The sequence below is a fragment of the Haliotis rufescens genome, unplaced genomic scaffold, assembly GCF_023055435.1.
Source record: "Haliotis rufescens isolate VD_foot unplaced genomic scaffold, xgHalRufe1.0.p SCAF_16, whole genome shotgun sequence".
In the NCBI taxonomy this organism is placed as follows: domain Eukaryota; kingdom Metazoa; phylum Mollusca; class Gastropoda; order Lepetellida; family Haliotidae; genus Haliotis; species Haliotis rufescens.
In genome coordinates this window covers 28,789,939-28,810,231 of record NW_025963846.1, presented here as the reverse complement: position 1 = coordinate 28,810,231, position 20,293 = coordinate 28,789,939, and the positions used below count along the sequence as shown (strand labels likewise).

At 44.6% G+C, this 20,293-nt stretch overlaps 1 protein-coding gene across 1 annotated transcript; it reads right to left on the bottom strand.

Moving 5' to 3' along the window:
- Positions 1 to 2,306: 2,306 nt before the first annotated feature.
- LOC124152972 lies at positions 2,307 to 7,916 on the bottom strand. Its single transcript, XM_046526064.2, has 3 exons — positions 7,696 to 7,916; positions 6,369 to 6,546; positions 2,307 to 3,923 (listed from the first exon to the last, which is right to left on the bottom strand). Exons 1-3 carry the CDS (start codon positions 7,841 to 7,843, stop codon positions 3,455 to 3,457), a joined length of 795 nt encoding a protein of 264 aa, XP_046382020.2. The 5' UTR covers positions 7,844 to 7,916; the 3' UTR covers positions 2,307 to 3,454.
- Between the last annotated feature and the right edge of the window lie 12,377 nt (positions 7,917 to 20,293).

The following is a 20,293-nucleotide window of genomic DNA, read 5'->3' as shown; positions in this document are numbered from 1 at the left end:
GGGTTTTACTTCGCAAAATGCATCAAATCACGTGAGCACCTTGATTAAAAAAGATGAAATACATTTGGAAAATATCTGTTGACGATTAGTTTGACACTACACATGATTTGCAAATCCTACAATCGACCGAAATCTGCACGGCAGTTTACGAACCGGGTGTCGATTTCATAACGCGATTTTGATTGGACTATGCATAAACTCGTTAGTCCAGCCAAAATAATTCAAGCCTAGTTCGGCAAGGGTGGAAACTGGACTTTTACAGTCAGTTAACTACCTTGCCTTTGGAAGATGAACAGGAGCGGAGTTAGTCGACTTCACTGTAGCAGTCAACATCGCTGGCATTAGCAATGTCATACGCCTGCACCAGTCTGTCGGTTCGAGTGAGTGAGGGACTTGTGGTTTAACGCTGCTTGACCGTATTTACTCACACCATAGCCTCAGTTGGGAAGAAATACCAAAGTAATCCATGTCAAAGACGTTCTCCGCGTTGATTTCATAATCGGGGAGACACTAGGATTCTAAAACGCACCAATCTATAGTATAAATGTATGTTACAGGCAATGTGTGGGGGCACAGGTGGCCCAGTCGTCTAAGGCGCCGCGATTCGCTGCGCAGGGTTGCGTCCCTTGGGGACGCCAGAAACCTATGATTGTGGGTTCGAATCCCGGTTCGCCCCGATTATGTTTCTAGATTTGTCAGCACCATACCCGTGCTCGTGGGTTTCACCGAAGTGGTAAACGTCTGTGACCTGCAACACTTCGGGCTTTCTTCCCACATTAAGCTGACACGCCGCGATATAACAGGAATACTGTTAAAAGCGGCGTTAAACTAAACTCACTCACTACAGGCAATGTGTAAAACGAATTACATTTTCACTAAGGCAATTTATAAAATGCCCAAATAGTTCAGTTATTGTGCCATTATTTTGCAATTTATTATGTTATGATAACGAATTCCAAACATTTTTATACTCTTTTTCATCACCCAGTGGCTGAAAATGATCGGCAATCTAACTGAAAAATATTTGTAAACTAACTGAAATAGTTTTGCGTTTGTAAATTGCCCAAGTGAAAATTTCATTCATTTCACACATTGACTGTAACATAAGTACGTTGTGTATTGTATTGTTTTGTGTAGTTGTTATAGGGGTGAATAGTTTTGTGAACACAGATATAACTTGTAGAATGCAAGAACTGAATTCTATCTGTTGTATATTCATTTAACAATATTTAAGAAATATACGAGTGGTAGATGTTATTTTCTCAAATGCATTATCAACATAATGTGATAAAATGTACAAAACTCTAAACATATTTACCCGTATTTTAAAAATAACTCCCTGAATGGAATCCGACCTCGGAAATGTCGGACAAGTCTTTGGGGGGTGGGGGTGGAAATAATTTGGCCTTTCCCGCATTTTCTCATAATTTGAGGGCGGTCGGGTAGCCTAGTGGTTAAAGCGTTCGCTCGTCACGCCGAAGACCCGGGTTCGATTCCCGACATGGGTACAATGTGTGAAGCCCATTTCTGGTGTCCCCCGCCGTGATATTGCTGGAATATTGCTAAAAGCGGCGTAAAACCATACTCACTCACTCACTCATAATTTGAACGTCGATTATCTGCACCTTATCTCCCAATACCGATTGTCATATCTCTCCCAAGTTTGACGTTTTTTAACGCCGGACACAGTAATATTCCAGCTATATGACGGCGGTCTGTAAATAATCCGAGTCTGGACCAATCAATCCAGTGATTGACATCATGAGCATCGATCTTCGCAATTGGGATCGACGACATGCATCGAGCTTGACCACCCGATCCCGTTAGTCGCCCCTTACGACAAGCATGGGTTGCTGAAGACCTATTCTCCACCGGATCTTCATGGGTTTCAGCACAAGTAAAACAAACAGAATCCCAAATGGTACAGGATCAGCTGGAAAACAAAAAGGTGTAACTATTGGCACAAACAACCTGGTACAAAATATATTATTTATTCAAATTAGTTCTGTGTATATACACGTGTAACACCCGCCATTCACATTGTTAATTACACAACATAATCACACCGAGATACATATTTCCAATGGAAGTCTGCTATTCACGTCTCCGTCCCACATTACCAAGGACGTTGCCAACACTTGGAGGGGGCACGGGTGGCCCAGTCGTCTAAGGCGCCGCGATTCGCTGTGCAGAGTTGCGTCCCTTGGGAACGCCAGAAACCTATGATTGTGGGTTCGAATCCCGGTTCGCCCCGATTATGTTTCTAGGTTTGTCAGCACCATACCCGTGCTCGTGGGTTTCACCGAAGTGGTAAACGTCTGAGACCTGCATCACTTCGGGCTTTCCTCCCACATTAAGCTGACACGCCGCGATATAACTGGAATACTGTTAAAAGCGGTTTTAAACCCAACTCACTCACTCACGAAAACACTCCACAAACTGGCCGTCTGGACTCCTTAAATCGTTTATATATGGACACATACAAAACAAGTGTCATCGCCACCAAGCTGATACTTCAGGGGAACGAAAAGAAAGATTAGATAATAACGCCATATTCCAACACACAACCTGGGCAATAATGTATTATTGAGAGCGCTGCATGACGCACGCATCTACAAGGAAAATAGGAAAATGAAATGTCACTGTATGTTCCGGAGTTAATAGTACCCGCAGTGTCACTGGCAGAAGAATGTAACCCTATATTTTGTACGACAGAGGTCCGTTTGTGTAACCATATTGGCGACTGAAGGATCAAGGATTCTATCACATCACAGAATAGGAGAGGGGGTTCTTCACAAAGCGATCGCACGGTACTGCGACTATCATTCATCGATGAACATATGCGAGTTACGGCAATCGCAGCACGATGCTCGCTCTGCGAAACCCACCATGTTCCACAAAGCGATCTTAGCGCTGAGACGACCATAAGTCCCATACTTCTACATCCACTTACGTCAATCGTAGCACTAAGCTCGCTTTGTGAAGCGGACCCCAGGACTGCTACGCCGCATGATCGAGAGGCTGTGCCACAGCATCTGGAGGCTATCCTCAGTCCACCACCGTTGACCCATCATCTGTTCCGAACATACATGTGCACACGTTTTGAATACACACAAAATAACAACCTATATCATTCAAATCTCCATCCCTGTCGTTCATCCGGATAACGTCTACCGACGGCTGCCATTTTAACTATCCTGAATCATCCAATCTCGATCCCGACTGTACATCCGGGTACTATGAATCGACGACCGCCATATTGAAAAGTATGACCTCAACCTTCACTGACAGACCAATATGAAGACTCTGTCATCCAAACCTCTTTCCGGGCGTAAATCCGGGTATCTTTAGGCGATGACCATCTAAACGTACATGATCCAAACGTCTCTCCCGAAACACATCCGGGTACCGCGTATCGATAGCCGCCATGTTGACCTGTGTGTGTGAAGCTCCCTCATGAGGTCTGGTACAGGTCTATGACAGGTTTGACATCAAGCGTCTGCTCGGCGCTGTAAACTGCAACAGTTGGAGTGTGGAACTCCATCTCCGCTTCAGTCACGACCTGGCAAACCCTCATCTTCACCCGACTCTGTAAATGTTTCGGCAGACTACGGACGCTTTGACCCATGCTGAAGAAAAAGGACTCAACGTCGTCCATCTCCTGGGGAGCTGCCAGCATTGGCTTATGGTACACCTTCGTTGGCCTGTCCTCCGTGGGTTCATCCGGGTCGTGGAATGAACAAGATGGCCGCGTGCTGGTCTGATTACTTGGTCTGCCTCTTTTCCGACTTGCCACCCGGATTGTCTCCCTTTCCTCTTCCCCATCCTGCGCATCCCCGTGCTCATCCTGCCCTCCGTCATCCTTGAAGTCGTTGGTTGTTATTTCGAACTCTGTGTCATCAGTTATGGCGTCGTCAGCTTTCCTAAACAGAAAATCATAAAAAAAAAACATATGTAGATAAAAAAATACAGCAACATAGTGAACATGTCGGACACTCACATTAAATGACATGCACGTATTTTTTAAACCGATAGTGTATCCCTTCATGTGAAACTACCTTAGCTCTGAAAGCCTTTACTGGCGATCGGAGATACCTTTCAAGGATTAAAAACTATCATGTTGACAGAGCTCCAGATAACTTTTTGAGCAATTGAGTTTTTACTCCAGAGTTTCTATTTTAATTGGGTTATTACATTTTTCATTGGGTAACCAATATGTTTTCACTCATCTATTCATCGCTCTATTGGGTTGTTCCCAAAATTAGTGAACATTTTAAGAATTAAAAAAATGAAATAATGTTTTAGATGTATATAACTGTTCGAAATATATAGGCTTGACTCGGAAAGTAAATTAGCTCGTAAAGTAAATTGTGTTTCGGAAATAAGCTCCTTTGTACCCATGTTGAAAAAGCTTCATTGGGTATTTACGCGTGCTGTTTTTATACATTTGAGTTTTTCATTTAATGCATGCGTATGTGTACGCAAGTTAATTGAAAGTAATTGGGTTTTGAATATTTTTTTATATTTTATCTGTAGCTCTGTGTTGGCAATCGAACCCAGGTCTTCAGCGCTACGAGCAAACGCTTGAACTACTAGGCTACCCTATCGCCCCTTTGAAGCCACGAGGGAGTAAATTTTAATTATAACTTGGGATCCAATCAAACTCCCAATCAGCACATCCATCCACTAGACCATTGCCGTAAACAAAATTAACATTCATGTAAAATATTACAGCATTTCGTAAAACAGTTCCTGAAATGTGATACACCGTTTTTTCGCAACATCTCCAATAATTGCTGGCGGTTGAATGAGTGTGTTTAATATCATCGTTACAAAGCTTCAGCTAGATAACTGTGATATTCTTAAAATGTTCCTATTCAATTTCATTAAAACGCTTACTTCTTGAGCTAAATGCCCTGATTAAATCTCAACGCAGTCTTGTGTAACACATCCTGCTCCTAAGCGGTGATGGAATCTGACAAGATAATGCTGGGTCATTTTCCTGATTATAGAATTACTTTTTTCTTTATAATTTAAAAAAAGAACTGAATGTGTTTGTTTGATGTCATAAACAAATTCAAGTCACACTCTGGTCCTACATATCTTCAACACACATAAAGCCCGGGGTAGAATAGGTCTTCAGCAACCCATACTTGCCGTAAAAGGCGACTATGCTTGTCGTAAGAGGCGACTAACGGGATCGGGTGGTCAGGCTCGCTGACTTGGTTGATGCATGTCATCGTATCCCAATTGCGTGGATCGATGCTCATGATGTCAATCACTGGATTGTCTGGTCCAGACTCGATTATTTACAGATCGCCGTCATATAGCTGGAATATTGCTGAGTGCGGCGTTAAACAACAATCGATCAATCAAACAGTCAATCAAACAGTCAATCACACAGTTTCAGTTCTCTGGGCCTTGTTGTTTCTGAGAAAAAGAATCTTACATATCTAACCAACTTTTTAAATGATTTTTACTGCCACAAACAAATCTCCTTCCCTGTTTAAAGGGACTACAGTGTGGACAGACAGGCGACAGGTGTTGATAACAGGGACGGAGACATGTATGGATAAGAACAGTTTAATTCTACTCCAACTTGAGGGAACAGAGTGGCAAACTAGTCTAGAACATCGAAAATGGAGGTGGAGTGTTACGTCCCCTAGTCGTGTCAGGATCCGCCGGTGGCAAATTCGAATCTCCACAGTATGAGCATTGGTGTTTCAGTAACCCTTCTCGACATGCGCTTCCCTGGGCTTCCCTCCAGGTGACGGTGATATAAACTGAGTGAGTCGACTTTGGTCGACTCACTATCTTGGGTCGACTCACTAGTTCGGGTCTACTCACTATCTTTGATCGACTCACTATCTTGGATCTAATCGTTAGCTTGGATCTACTCACTATCTTGGGTCGACTTACTATCTTGGGTCGACTCACTATCTTGGGTCTACTCACTATCTTTGATCGACTCACTATCTTGGATCTACTCACTATCTTGGGTCGACTCACTATCTTGGATCTACTCACTATCTTGGGTCGACTTACTATCTTGGGTCTACTCACTAGCTTGGGTCTACCTACTATCTTTGATCGACTCACTATCTTGGATCTAATCGTTAGCTTGGATCTACTCACTATCTTGGGTCGACTTACTATCTTGGGTCGACTCACTAGCTTGGGTCTACTCACTATCTTTGATCGACTCACTAGCTTGGATCTACTCACTATCTTGGGTCGACTCACTAGCTTGGATCTACTCACTATCATAGGTCGACTCACTAGCTTGGATCTACTCACTATCTTGGGTCGACTCACTAGCTTGGATCTACTCACTATCTTGGGTCGACTCATTAGTTGGGTCTACTCACTCGGGGTCCCGGAGGTTGAGGTAGGGGACAAGGAACGCCATCTCGTCAGTGTATCGCCATCGGTTAACCCGAGTCTGTCGCACAAACTTGGTGCCGACTCTCCTGAACTGGGGTTTCTTCCTGCGACTCTTCACGAAGGTGTCTCGGAGGTTTTTCCAGCGAGCTCGACAAGCGTCGACTGCAACATAAACATCACTGAATTTGTTTGTTTGTACAGTAAACTACGTTTATAACGAACACGCTTATAACGAAATTATTTTCTAGCCCCTCACATTTATTTTATATATGCTGTATATATGCTTATAACAAACTGCGGTTATTACGAACGAAAATTAGTTGTCCCTTTGAGTTCGATATATGACAGTAGTGTGTGCTGCTGAACGCCACGCTCAACAATATTCCAGTTATACGTCGGACGGCCTGTAAAAAATTGACTAGACAACTCAGTGCTTGACATTTATGAACCAGGATCTCCGTAGACGAGGTCGTTGTCGGTGCACAATGCCACCCAATCAACCAGGACGCTGGAGTTTAAGTTTAACCTGGAACATTCCCGGAAAAAAATAAAATTGTAATGACCAACGTGCAGGCGAGAAGGAAATATAAATGTGTTTTGTTGGGTTTGATGTATATCTGAATCAATAATCAATACAGTCCCACAACTAAACGAATGTATAACTGCTATTTAGAGTACGAGTAAACGGCTTGAAAAGTGTATCAGTGTTATTTCAAGAAATCGAGTTATGAACAATTTATTATACAGAAAAATACACATTCAGTTCTTCACCAAAACATAAAACATTTTACACGAAACAATGGCTAACTCGCTGCACACGACCCGGCTATTACTGGAGGGGATTCCCCGCTGAGGACACGCAAACACAGGTCACGTGACTGCCGTGCCCGCAATCCCCGTGATTAGCCCCGACCTGCTCCTAGCATGCTTTTGATCGATAGGCGTTGCTACGTCTTTCCAAGTCCATGTGAAATTCATTCACAGGTTTCCTCGAGACATGCGTCATTTCGGGGTTAACCTTTGAGTTGTTTGGAAAATGCAACTCGCTGTAATGCAGTTTGGACTGTAGACGTGTCTACTATTACGCAGCTCGCCGTGGCTTCCTACATTGCCCGCTCGCCAAGCCCCCAGTCTCAATTATAGCGTAACCAACATGGTAACAACATCATCTTGATGTTAAGGGGAAAATATATTGGGTCATGCAGACATGCTGTGTTTAAAAGCACGTGGGACACAGCAATGTTTTCACTGACGCAAACAAACAAGTAGTGCGTGTTGCTTTGGGTCGCTGTGACCCAGTTAGCCTCTCACCTTCCAGGTTTAGATTGGCCGCGATCTCCGTCCATAGTTTTTCCTTGGCGTCGATATCGTTGTAGCCCCAGGAGTTTTTATCGTAGAATACTGGATGGTCCATGATTGCTCGGATCAGGGCCACATCAAGCTGCCTTGGGTTGCCCATGGCGAACGGTTAATGTTTTGCCGCAGCCCGCTCCGAGATCGCGTGTCTCCTGTATTCCGCCTCGTCAACCGCGCACGCGCCGCGGACTGATTATTAAATGGATGAAAAAATAGGTCATTGCGCGGAAGTATTTAAGCGCGAGTGTCAAGGGGCTGCTAGTATCAGCTGTGGGGGGTGTTTCTATTGCGGCAGGTATGGTTTATGATAAATACATTAATTAATTATTTACAAAATACATATTTGTTGACCAATCATTGACCATATATGAATATGTTTACCTTCAAGCGAACCTAAGACTTTCCCGGCAAATAGCGACCGTTATTGACAACGGTCGTTTGAATAGTAAATATCTGGCACTGGCAAATGTTTTAAAGTGATTGTTAGTTTAAAATTGTTTTGTTCAGTCCACACCGAAAACATGACCCGACACGGTGGAAAGTAACGTGGGAAACACAAAATACAAATCACCCCGGTTCTCTGTGTGTCAGAAAAAAGATGGCAAAAGTCATGCATGTGTATAGCAATATTCCAACATATCACGGCGGGTGATACCAGAAATGGGCTTCACACATCAGATCCCGCTATCCTACAGCTGACGTCACACAATACCTGCATGATCCCGCTATCCGACAGCTGACGTCACACAATACCTGCGAGATCCCGCTATCCGACAGCTGACGTCACACAATACCTGCGAGATCCCACTGTCCTACAGCTGGCTGACGTCACACAATACCTGCGAGATCCCACTGTCCTACAGCTGACATCACACACTACCTGCATGATGCCGCTATCCTACAGCTGACGTCACACAATACCTGCATGATGCCGCTATCCTACAGCTGACGTCACACACTACCTGCATGATGCCGTTATCCTACAGCTGACGTCACACAATACCTGCGAGATCCCATTGTCCTACAGCTGACGTCACATAATACCTGCATGACCCCGCTATCCTACAGCTGACGTCACACAATACCTGCGAGATCCCACTATCCTACAGCTTACGTCACACACTACCTGCATGATGCCGCTATCCTACAGCTGACGTCACACAATACATGCGAGGTCCCACTATCCTACAGCTGACGTCACACACTACCTGCATGATGCCGCTATCCTACAGCTGACGTCACACACTACCTGCATGATGCCGCTATCCTACAGCTGACGTCACACAATACCTGCGAGATCCCATTGTCCTACAGCTGACGTCACATAATACCTGCATGACCCCGCTATCCTACAGCTGACGTCACACACTACCTGCATGATGCCGTTATCCTACAGCTGACGTCACACAATACATGCGAGATCCCACTATCCTACAGCTGACGTCACACACTACCTGCATGATGCCGCTATCCTACAGCTGACGTCACACACTACCTGCGAGATCCCACTGTCCTACAGCTGACGTCACACACTACCTGCGAGATCCCACTATCCTACAGCTGACGTCACACAATACCTGTGAGATCCCACTGTCCTACAGCTGACGTCACACAATACCTTCATAATCCCGCTATCCTACAGCTGACGTCAAACAATCCCTGCATGATCCCGCTATCCTACAGCTGACGTCACACAATCCCTGCATGATCCTGCTATCCTACAGCTGACGTCACACACTACCTGCGAGATCCCACTGTCCTACAGCTGACGTCACACACTACCTGCGAGATCCCACTATCCTACAGCTGGCGTCACACAATACCTGTGAGGTCCCACTGTCCTACAGCTGACGTCACACAATACCTTCATAATCCCGCTATCCTACAGCTGACGTCAAACAATCCCTGCATGATCCCGCTATCCTACAGCTGACGTCACACAATACCTGCATGATCCCGCTATCCTACAGCTGACGTCACACACTACCTGCGAGATCCCACTGTCCTACAGCTGACGTCACACACTACCTGCGAGATCCCACTATCCTACAGCTGGCGTCACACAATACCTGTGAGATCCCACTGTCCTACAGCTGACGTCACACAATACCTTCATAATCCCGCTATCCTACAGCTGACGTCACACAATACCTGCATGACCCCGCTATCCTACAGCTGACGTCACACAATACCTGCATGACCCCGCTATCGGACAGTTGTGGTGAAATGCCAGAGATATTACAGGAAATGGCGGTTTCTTATGTGATTGTTGAGACATTTGTTTGTAAGGTCATACGCCAGGGATAACGTTATAATGATGAAGTCTGCACTTGTTAACCGTCTCTGTGTCACAGTTTCACGATTATATACCACATGCTTTATCAGTAATGTAAGACCAACATGGTTCGTGAAGACACTTTTCCAACAGTTGCCCAAGCGCCACTAGCGCCAGTCCGTCATCCTGTAGTAGGGTGCTCTATCGTCGCTCGAGACGGGTCTGCCGTCCATCTCATTAAACAGGCAACTGGAACCCAGAGGATAGATTTCTCAAGGTTAATGATGCAGTAAAGTGGATGCTCTCTCAACGCTTTGTGGTGTTAAATCACATCCTTTGAACTTGGACGCGCGAGTGTTACACACACGCCGACAGGTGGCGCTAACATCACGGTAACCGTGAAGGCATTTGATAGTCCAACCATGATTCATTTTTTATTTAGTAAAACCAAAAACTGTCTGTCAGTGTAGGTAATTATTGACAGTGAAGTGCAGTCGGATGTACCAGGTGACCGTCGGATAGAAGTCGAGCTGTCCGTAGTTCGATACAAGCGAAGTGTCAATATTAAACCACAGCGAAGTACAGTCGGATGTACCAACTGACCGTCGGGTAGACGTCGAGCTGTCCGTAGTTCGATACAAGCGGAGTGTCAATATTAAACCACAGCGAAGTACAGTCGGATGTACCAGGTGACCGTCGGGTAGAAGTCGAGCTGTCCGTAGTTCGATACAAGCGAAGTGTCAATATTAAACCACCGCGAAGTACAGTCGGATGTACCAGGTGACTGTTGGGTAGAAGTCGAGCTTTCCGAAGTTCGATACAAGCGAAGTGTCAATATTAAACCACAGCGAAGTACAGTCGGATGTACCAGGTGACCGTCGGATAGAAGTCGAGCTGTCCGTAGTTGGATACAAAAGAAATGCCAATATTAAACCACAGCGAAGAACAGTCAGATGTACCAGGTGACCGTCGGATAGAAGTCGAGCTGTCCGTAGTTCGATACAAGCGAAGTGTCAATATTAAACCACAGCGAAGTACAGTCGGATGTACCAGGTGACCGTCGGGTAGAAGTTGAGCTGTCCATAGTTCGATACAAGCGAAGTGTCAATATTTAACCACAGCGAAGTACAGTCGAATGTACCAGGTGACTGTCGGATAGAAATCGAGCTGTCCGTAGTTCGATACAAGCGAAGTGTCAATATTAAATCACAGCGAAGTACAGTCGGATGTACCAGGTGACCGTCGGGTAGAAGTCGAACTGTCCGTAGTTCGATACAAGCGAAGTGTCAATATTAAACCACAGAGAAGTACAGTCGGATGTACCAGGTGACCGTCGGGTAGAAGTTGAGCTGTCCGAAGTTCGATACAAGCGAAGTGTCAATATTAAACCACAGCGAAGTACAGTCGGATGTACCAGGTGACCGTCGGATAGAAGTCGAGCTGTCCGTAGTTGGATACAAAAGAAATGCCAATATTAAACCACAGCGAAGAACAGTCAGATGTACCAGGTGACCGTCGGATAGAAGTCGAGCTGTCCGTAGTTCGATACAAGCGAAGTGTCAATATCAAACCACAGCGAAGTACAGTCGGATGTACCAGATGACCGTCGGGTAGAAGTTGAGCTGTCCGAAGTTCGATACAAGCGAAGTGTCAATATTAAACCACAGCGAAGTACAGTCGGATGTACGAGGTGACCGTCGGGTAGAAGTCGAGCTGTCCGTAGTTCGATACAAGCGAAGTGTCAATATTAAACCACAGCGAAGTACAGTCGGATGTACCAGGTGACCGTCGGATAGAAGTCGAGCTGTCCATAGTTCGATACAAGCGAAGTGTCAATATTAAACCACAGCGAAGTACAGTCGGATGTACCAGGTGACCGTCGGGTAGAAGTCGAGCTGTCCGTAGTTCGATACAAGCGAAGTGTCAATATTAAACCACAGAGAAGTACAGTCGGATGTACCAACTGACCGTCGGATAGAAGTCGAGCTGTCCATAGTTCGATACAAGCGAAGTGTCAATATTAAACCACAGCGAAGTACAGTCGTATGTACTAGGTGACCGTCGGGTAGAAGTCGAGCTGTCCGTAGTTCGATACAAGCGAAGTGTCAATATTAAACCACAGCGAAGTACAGTCGTATGTGCTAGGTGACCGTCGGGTAAAAGTCGAGCTGTCCGTAGTTCGATACAAGCGAAGTGTCAATATTAAACCACAGCGAAGTACAGTCGGATGTACCAGGTGACCGTCGGATAGAAGTTGAGCTGTCCGTAGTTGGATACAAGCGAAGTATCAATATTAAACCACAGCGAAGAACAGTCGGATGTACTAGGTGACCGTCGGGTAGAAGTCGAGCTGTCCGAAGTTCGATACAAGCGAAGTGTCAATATTAAACCACAGCGAAGTACAGTCGAATGTACCAGGTGACCGTCGGGTAGAAGTCGAGCTGTCCGTAGTTCGATACAAGCGAAGTGTCAATATTAAACCACAGCGAAGTACAGTCGGATGTACCAGGTGACCGCCGGGTAGAAGTCGAGCTGTCCGTAGTTCGATACAAGTGAAGTATCAATATTAAACCACAGTGAAGTACAGTCGGATGTACCAGGTGACCGTCGGATAGAAGTCGAGCCTTCCGTAGTTCGATACAAGTGAAGTATCAATATTAAACCACAGTGAAGTACAGTCGGATGTACCAGGTGACCGTCGGATAGAAGTCGAGCCTTCCGTAGTTCGATACAAGCGAAGTGTCAATATTAAACCACAGCGAAGTACAGTCGGATGTACCAGGTGACCGTAGTTCGATACAAGCGAAGTGTCAATATTAAACCACAGCGAAGTACAGTCGGATGTACCAGGTGACCGTCGGGTAAAAGTCGAGCTGTCCGTAGTTCGATACAAGCTAAGAGTCAATATTAAACCACAGCGAAGTACAGTCGGATGTACCAGGTGACCGTAGTTCGATACAAGCGAAGTGTCAATATTAAACCACAGTCGGATGTACCAGGTGACCGTCGGGGAGATAGAGAGTCTCCCCACAGATGTAGGGGCTTGCTCTTCTTCCTCATGTTAAAACTAGACATACATCGGTAAGAAAGCCTTCATTCCACAGGTCGACAGAGAGGTTAAGACAAACAACAAGCCATAACAACGTGCTATAGTGCTGTCATCACATCCACCTTATTTACGATCTCGGTTGTTTGCAAATACATTGGAGGTTAAAGTAGAGAAACAGACAATGAGATAACGCGTCTTCACGGGGCACAGAGCTAGTCTGTCTTTCATGTATGCTTTTTGTGAGCCAAAATAGAAAACAGTTTCTATTTCATCTCCAAATGCCACATTCGTTAGTCATTTTTACACTGTAGCATGTTTTTATACAATGTGTATAAGCCTCTCCCTGTTTTATGACGATTTCCTGTTCATGTAGATAGCTGTCGATCAATTGTATATATACTTTTAAGGCATGGGCATATGCTACAGCTGCGTCAGCTGCGACTGGGGTCCATGAAAAGCAGAGAAAACGTCCAGAGGAACGCAGACAAATACTTTCTGTATTAATAATGCATGTTTGACTATTTCTGAGGGGGACAGGGTGATCCAGGGTGTGGAGCATCACATTTAGCTGTGTCGTGCAGAGTTGCGTCCCTTAGGCGTGCCAGGATCAGAAGATAGGTTTGAATCCCAAATGCGCCCTGATTCGGACTCCCGGTCTGTATCTCGCTGTGAGTTGCATTCAGTAGCCGTGCCAGGATCCAGGATCGTGGGTTCGAATCCCAGTTTTACTCTGATTATGTTCCCTTGTGTGACAGAATCCCACTCATTGGTTTCACCAGTCGTAAACGCCCCCAAACCTTGTCGCTATGGCTTCCTTCCCAAATCAAGCAGATGTAACTGACGTAACTGAAATATTGTTAAACGCGGCATTACACTCAACTCACTCATTCGTTCACTCACTCACTCACTCTTATTCATTCGCCCTCTCACTCACTCGCCACGGACTCACTCAATCACCCACCAACATACCTACTCATTCACTTTCTCACTCACTCATTCACTCGCTCACTTAACCCACCCACTAACTTATTCACTCAACAATTTACTCACTGACACATTCACTGACTCATTACCTCGCGCACTCATTCAACCTCATTCACTCGCTCGCTCACTCACTCACTCGCTCGACCCTTGAAGATCATGGGTAGAATAGGTCTTCAGCAACCCATGCTTGCCGTAAAAGGTGACCATGCTTGTCGTAAGAGGCGACTAACGGGATCAGGTGGTCAGGCTCGCCGACTTGGTTGATGCATGTCATCGTATCCCAATTGCGTGGATCGATGCTCATGATGTCAATCACTGGATTGTCCGGTCCAGACTCGATTATTTACAGACCGCCGTCATATTGCTGGAATATTGCTGAGTGCGGCGTTAAACAACAACAAACAAACAAACTTACTCGCTCACTCACTCATTTACTCGCTCACTCACTCATTCACTCACTCACTCACTCACTCACTTCCTCGCTCACTCACTCATTCTCATTCAACCCACTCACTCATTCACTCGCTCACTCACTCATTCACTCGCTCACTCACTCACTCACTCACTTACTCGCTCACTCACTCATTCTCATTCAACCCACTGAGTCATTCACTCGCTCACTCACTCATTCACTCGCTCACTCACTGTCTGAAACAATGAAATACGTAACATGAAGTGAGCCGCGTTACGCCTGTCTGGTCCACCTGTCTGGTCCACCTGTCTGGTCCACCTGTCTGGTCCACCTGTACAATCAACACGCCACGGTCCGGGGCACCGACGTGTTACATATTTGTGGGATTTGTGTATTCATTGATCACGAACCAATCACCTTATCAATGATCTAACGTCCTTTTATTTACCATTACCAGACAGAAAGGGGGACGAAGGGGGACGAAGAACGTATCGCTATGTGCTCGCTCGTTTTGTTTTTTAAAAATGGTTCCTCCAGCTTGAAACACATATTAATCACACACAATTAAATGGAAAAACGACCGCCTCCGTGGTCTTGTGGTAGAGCGTCCGCCCGGAGAGCGGAAGGTCCGGGGTTCGATCCCCGGCCGCGTCATACCAAAAGACGTTAAAAGATGGTACTTGTTGTTACCCTGTCTGGCGCTCGGCATTAAGGGGCTAAAACAAGGACTGGTCGGCTCGGAGTCAGTATACTGTGTCTGAGTGGGGTATTCATGTTAAACTGCGGCATGGTATCTCAGTGAGCTAGCACTATAAATCGGCATCAGTCCGGACTAGTACAAGCAGCCACACAAACACACACACGTACATGCACGTCGCTATATAAGTGCAATAATCTTGGACGCGACGTTAAACCCCATTTCACCTCACCTCACCTCATGGAAAAACGAGGCATATATAGTTGATTTTACGAACGCATCTTTCAGATAATCACCAGCTAACCCAAAGAAGACGTTGACGTGTCCAGGGACCGTTCGTCCACTCCATTGGGGAGAACATTATATTCCCCTCTGAAATCAACAACCATGACATTGTAGGAGATAATCTTATGTAAATAAATTTATAATGTTTTTTTTTTACACGGAAACAGGTCTTCAGTGATAGTGAGTGAGGTTTTACGCTGCTTGTAGCAATATTCCAGCAATATCACGGCGGGGGACACCAGAAATGGGCTTCACACATTGTACCCATGTCGGGAATCGAACCCGATTCTTCGGCGTGACGAGCGAAGGCTTTAACCACTAGGCTACCCACCCGCCCCTGGTCAACTGATACCGATGTCAGTGCCACACCTGGTGCGCGTGCGGGTGCGGGTGCGGGTGAGGGTGCGCGCGGATGCGGGTGCTGGTGCGGGTGAGGGTGGGGGTGAGGGTGGGGGTGAGGGTGAGGGTGAGATAATGTTGGTTAACGCCGCAGTCAGCAATAGTTGCAGTTCCAAGTCCCCTAGTCGACCCTTCCTATGACAGTTTGATGACAGTTTGAACATTGATTTCCCTTGTCGCGTTTCGATGCTACCCAATTACCATGGCAACAGGAGAGTTGGTTGCTCCCACAGGGCAGGAGGTCCCCCGTGGGAATTCCTGGTTCGAATAGGTCCCCAGCAACCTGGCAGTTAGCGGCAACCAAATGGTTCTGTAGTGACTTCGTTGCTCACAACATCCATCACTGGATTGTCTGGTCCAGACTCTATTATTTTTTACAGGCCGCGGTCATAGAGCCAGAATATTTTCTCAGAGCGACGTTAAACAAAAATAAAAATAAACAAACAACAAACAATCTGTTATCCAGTGAGTTATATATCATTATCCATGCTATTAGGGAGATTTGATGCACGGGATAATTGAGGGTGATTAGCTCGCTTCGACTGTTCTGTACTCGGATAAGTCTCGATGCATTACACAAACAGCATGTGCGGTAGGCATGAAAAATCGCCTCAAGAAATTGAAACAGATGGTATCTTTAATCTCCGAGTGCTATGTTTTTACTTGTCAGCCCACACAACACGTGTGTGGCGGTGGGATTGAAACGTTATGTTGTCTGTTCCACGAGAAACACTGTAACTGTGATTAACGACTGGATGAAATAGACATCCTTTCCAAAGCTGAAATATACGACAGGTGTTCGCTGTGTATGTTCCGGCAATAAACAACGGTTACAATTCTGTCAGAGCGGAAAGAGTAAGAATTAACACACAAAAAATATCAAACACCCAAATATATCAAGGTATACAAATGTAAGTATTTTTTGTTGACGAGGGGATTCACGTGGTTAACGTTAACCTCCAAATCACTCACTGAATAATTAAAGCACCACATCCAGGTTAGTCTTCCATCAAGGTATGTTTGTCACGGTGTAATGCGTATCATAACACACACACACACACACACACACACACACACACACACACACACACACACACACACACACACATATATATATATATATATATATATATATATATATATATATATATATATATATATATATATCACTCAAAAGAAGTTAAGGAATTACATTTAAGAATTAGGTGGCCCTTCACTTCTTTTGAGTAGTATACATTAGTCAGGGTAAAAAGGTGTTTGACCAACTTTTCAATATTTCAACGGGGTAGAATAGGTCAGCTACCCATACGTGTCGTAGAAGGCGACTGTGCTTGTCGTATGAGGCGACTAACGGGATCGGCGGGTCAGGCTCGTTGACTTGGTTGATGCATGTCATCGTATCCCAATTGGGTGGATCGATGCTCATGATGTCAATCACTGGATTGTCTGGTTCAGACTCGAATATTTACAGAACGCGCCATATAGCTGGAATATTGCTGAGTGCGGCGTTAAACAAAAAAACAAAAAACAAACGATATTTCAACGGAAACGGACGCTACAGCATCTTTAAATAGCAACTCATGATGCTGATGACATGGTTAGGGATAAATCCACTGATGCTGGTTGAGAATGGATTTTAGTGTGTGTTAAAACACTTCACCATCACACACTCACTCACCCTGGGGGGCAGTGGGACATTCGAGTGGTTAAAGTGTTCGCTCGTCACGCCGAAGACACAGGTTCGATTCCCGACATGGGTACAATGTGTGAAGGCCATTTCTGAGGTCCCCTGCCGTGATATTGCTGGAATATTGCTAAAAGCGGCGTAAAACTATGCTCACTCACGCACTCACTCTGATTAAGCGTTGTCATCATATATAAGGTGCAACTAAGTACTGTATCAGCGCGGGGAGAGGCAGGTGCTTGTTGATAGACACAACAGCTGGTATGTAAGTAGTGTCAGTAAGTCGCGCACATGTTCCAACTCTGTTAGTGTAACACAAATTCCTGTTTTATCAGTGGGTGAGTTTGGTTTTACGCCGCTTTTAGCAATATTCCAGCAATATCATGGCGGAGGACACCAGAAATGGGCTTCACACATTGTACCCATCCTGTTTTATCAAGGTTTACAGGTTTTTCAAAGATCTCAGCCATCATCCTAATTTCAATCATGGTACTAGCATCATGTTGTATGTTATTTGGATGACATACCTTTATGCAATGTTTTTCCGAATTACAGAATCAAGTAAACAGTAAATTCCACTTTGAGTCACGCCAGCCAGTTTACAGTAGCCATCTTGGATTTTCCGACGTCACGTTTGCGTACCATGTGACCTTAGGTCACTATATATAGACCGGTCAAGGTTAACTTTGGCAGCGTCAATTTTGACTTTGACAAGCAATTTAAGGTAGGTCCCAGGATAACGTCACAGCTAAATTTTATTTTTCGCATTCTAAGAGATTTTTATTGCATAACTTTTGATTTACCTTTGAGGACATCCGGATGACGTCTTGTTGACGTCTGCGTGACGTCTGACAGTGCCGAGATTCCGACAGCCATTCCGGATTCTTTCCGACGGAATCTTCCAAGATTGTAATGATTCAAGCACACAAGCTACAGTTACAGTTATCACAAGAGGCAGGTCATTGGTCGTCTGCATATAATATTAGAGTTCACAGTCTATATTTATATGTTTTGACAGTCGTCAATTGTCGTCGCTATCCGAGGTGTCCGACGTCATTCCGATCATATTGTCTATATTATCAAGTCGCTTGATGATGCCGTCACAGTCAAGGGTTTTTATCAACCGATGTTTACAGGGATAGTTCTAGAATCCATCCGATATATTTAATTCTATGCTTTAGTAAGAATTTGACTTCATGCTGACTAATATCACATTTTGACAGCTCTTGGAGGTGTGGCCTCGTTGGCATTCATTCTGGGTCACGTGACTTCCGGAATGTTTTGTTCACATTACATGGATCCAGTTCCGGTTGCAGCCAAGTTCGTGCACTTTCAAGTTTCAAAGTTTATTGAACAGTTTAATTGTTTAAACAGTTCAGATATATCCATCTTTGGAGGGATACAGACAAGTACCGAATTCTAGAGCCACGATGTGACAGACAATGCCGAGCGACTGTTGTTTCCAGTTTCCAGTTGACAGTTGACAGCCGGTATCGTGTCTCAAAATCTCGAGACCATGTGCAAGCTTTTTTCAGTACAGTGATTAAATAACGAACTCGTTATTGGACTTTAACTACTTGTTGTGTGACCCATCTGCATTCCGCTAGTTTCGACATTCATAATTTTATAGATCCTTGTGATATATTTTCGCTAAACCTCGTCTCCAAGCTCTGGTATATATGTTGTCACATTTAGTGACTGGTGGCAGTATCCATTTATTTTAGTAGTTTATCGACCAGTCTTTGGCCGTTCCGTTTCAATAGGAAGCTTTGATTCTTCACCCGTCTGTGTTTACGGTGTGTAGTTAGACTAACTCTTCGTCTCGAAAATAAATTACATAATTTTGATAGATAAAAAGCAACTACATTTAAATTGAAAAGAGGCCCCAGTGAAAAGAGATTCGAAACCTGTGAAAAATCTACACTTGCTTCATTCAGAGCTATAGCATTACAGTAAGGGCTGGCCGGAATGGAAAATAATATGGTTTAGGGACTGTGAGAATGTGTGTAGTAGACATCGCCCATTATAAACAGCGTGCTTTCTGAGTAGTGAGAGAACAGGTCAAGGGAGGCAACTCTTATTGGCAACGTTACATCATTGACGATTGGTTGCAAGATATATGTCATATGAGGGTATGTTGATTCTAACAGATGTCTTAAATTTAATCGTGTCCCATGTTACATTTATATAGACTGCAAGATGACGTTGTATCTCGATTACATACTTGTGTCATTCGTACATATAAGAAGAAATTCGTATCGTGAAAATAACTGCGCAGAAATGGTGACACAGTAAGGTCTGGTTTTCACGTCCCTCGTTGTAATGCCATCTTTAGTCCAGTGGGAAATGTGGCATTATAACGAGGGTGGGGATAAACAGACCTTACTGACATGACATGTATAGGAAATAAAATGCCAGTTTATATAGGCTTATAGAAAAGGATATTTTCATTAACATCAAACTAATTGTTTTGTTAAATGGGATGATTGTCTGTGAAAAGATTAGCCATGAAAACAACTGAGATCAATGCTATTAGTTTGCTGAAGAGGGAATTGTCTCCAAACATTGCCAATATGGCTGCTTTCTCAAAATAAACAGCTAACAAAGTCTTGATGTGTCTTTAGAAACTACTTCACATACAACCTAGAAATATCACTGCCCTGTGCCTAGATGACAGAATCTACCCTTCTCTTCATCCCTCAAAGTGAGTGAGTGAGTGAGTGAGTGAGTATGGTTTTACGCCGCTTTTAGCACTATTCCAGCAATAT

Coding starts and splice junctions, on each gene's coding strand:
- LOC124152972 (XM_046526064.2), bottom strand. CDS start 7,843: ATGGGCAACCCAAGGCAGCTTGATGTGGCCCTGATCCGAGCAATCATG. Junction 6,547..7,695: donor GGCCAATCTAAACCTGGAAG/GTGAGAGGCTAA, acceptor TTTATGTTGCAG/TCGACGCTTGTCGAGCTCGC. Junction 3,924..6,368: donor CTCAACCTCCGGGACCCCGA/GTGAGTAGACCC, acceptor TTTTCTGTTTAG/GAAAGCTGACGACGCCATAA.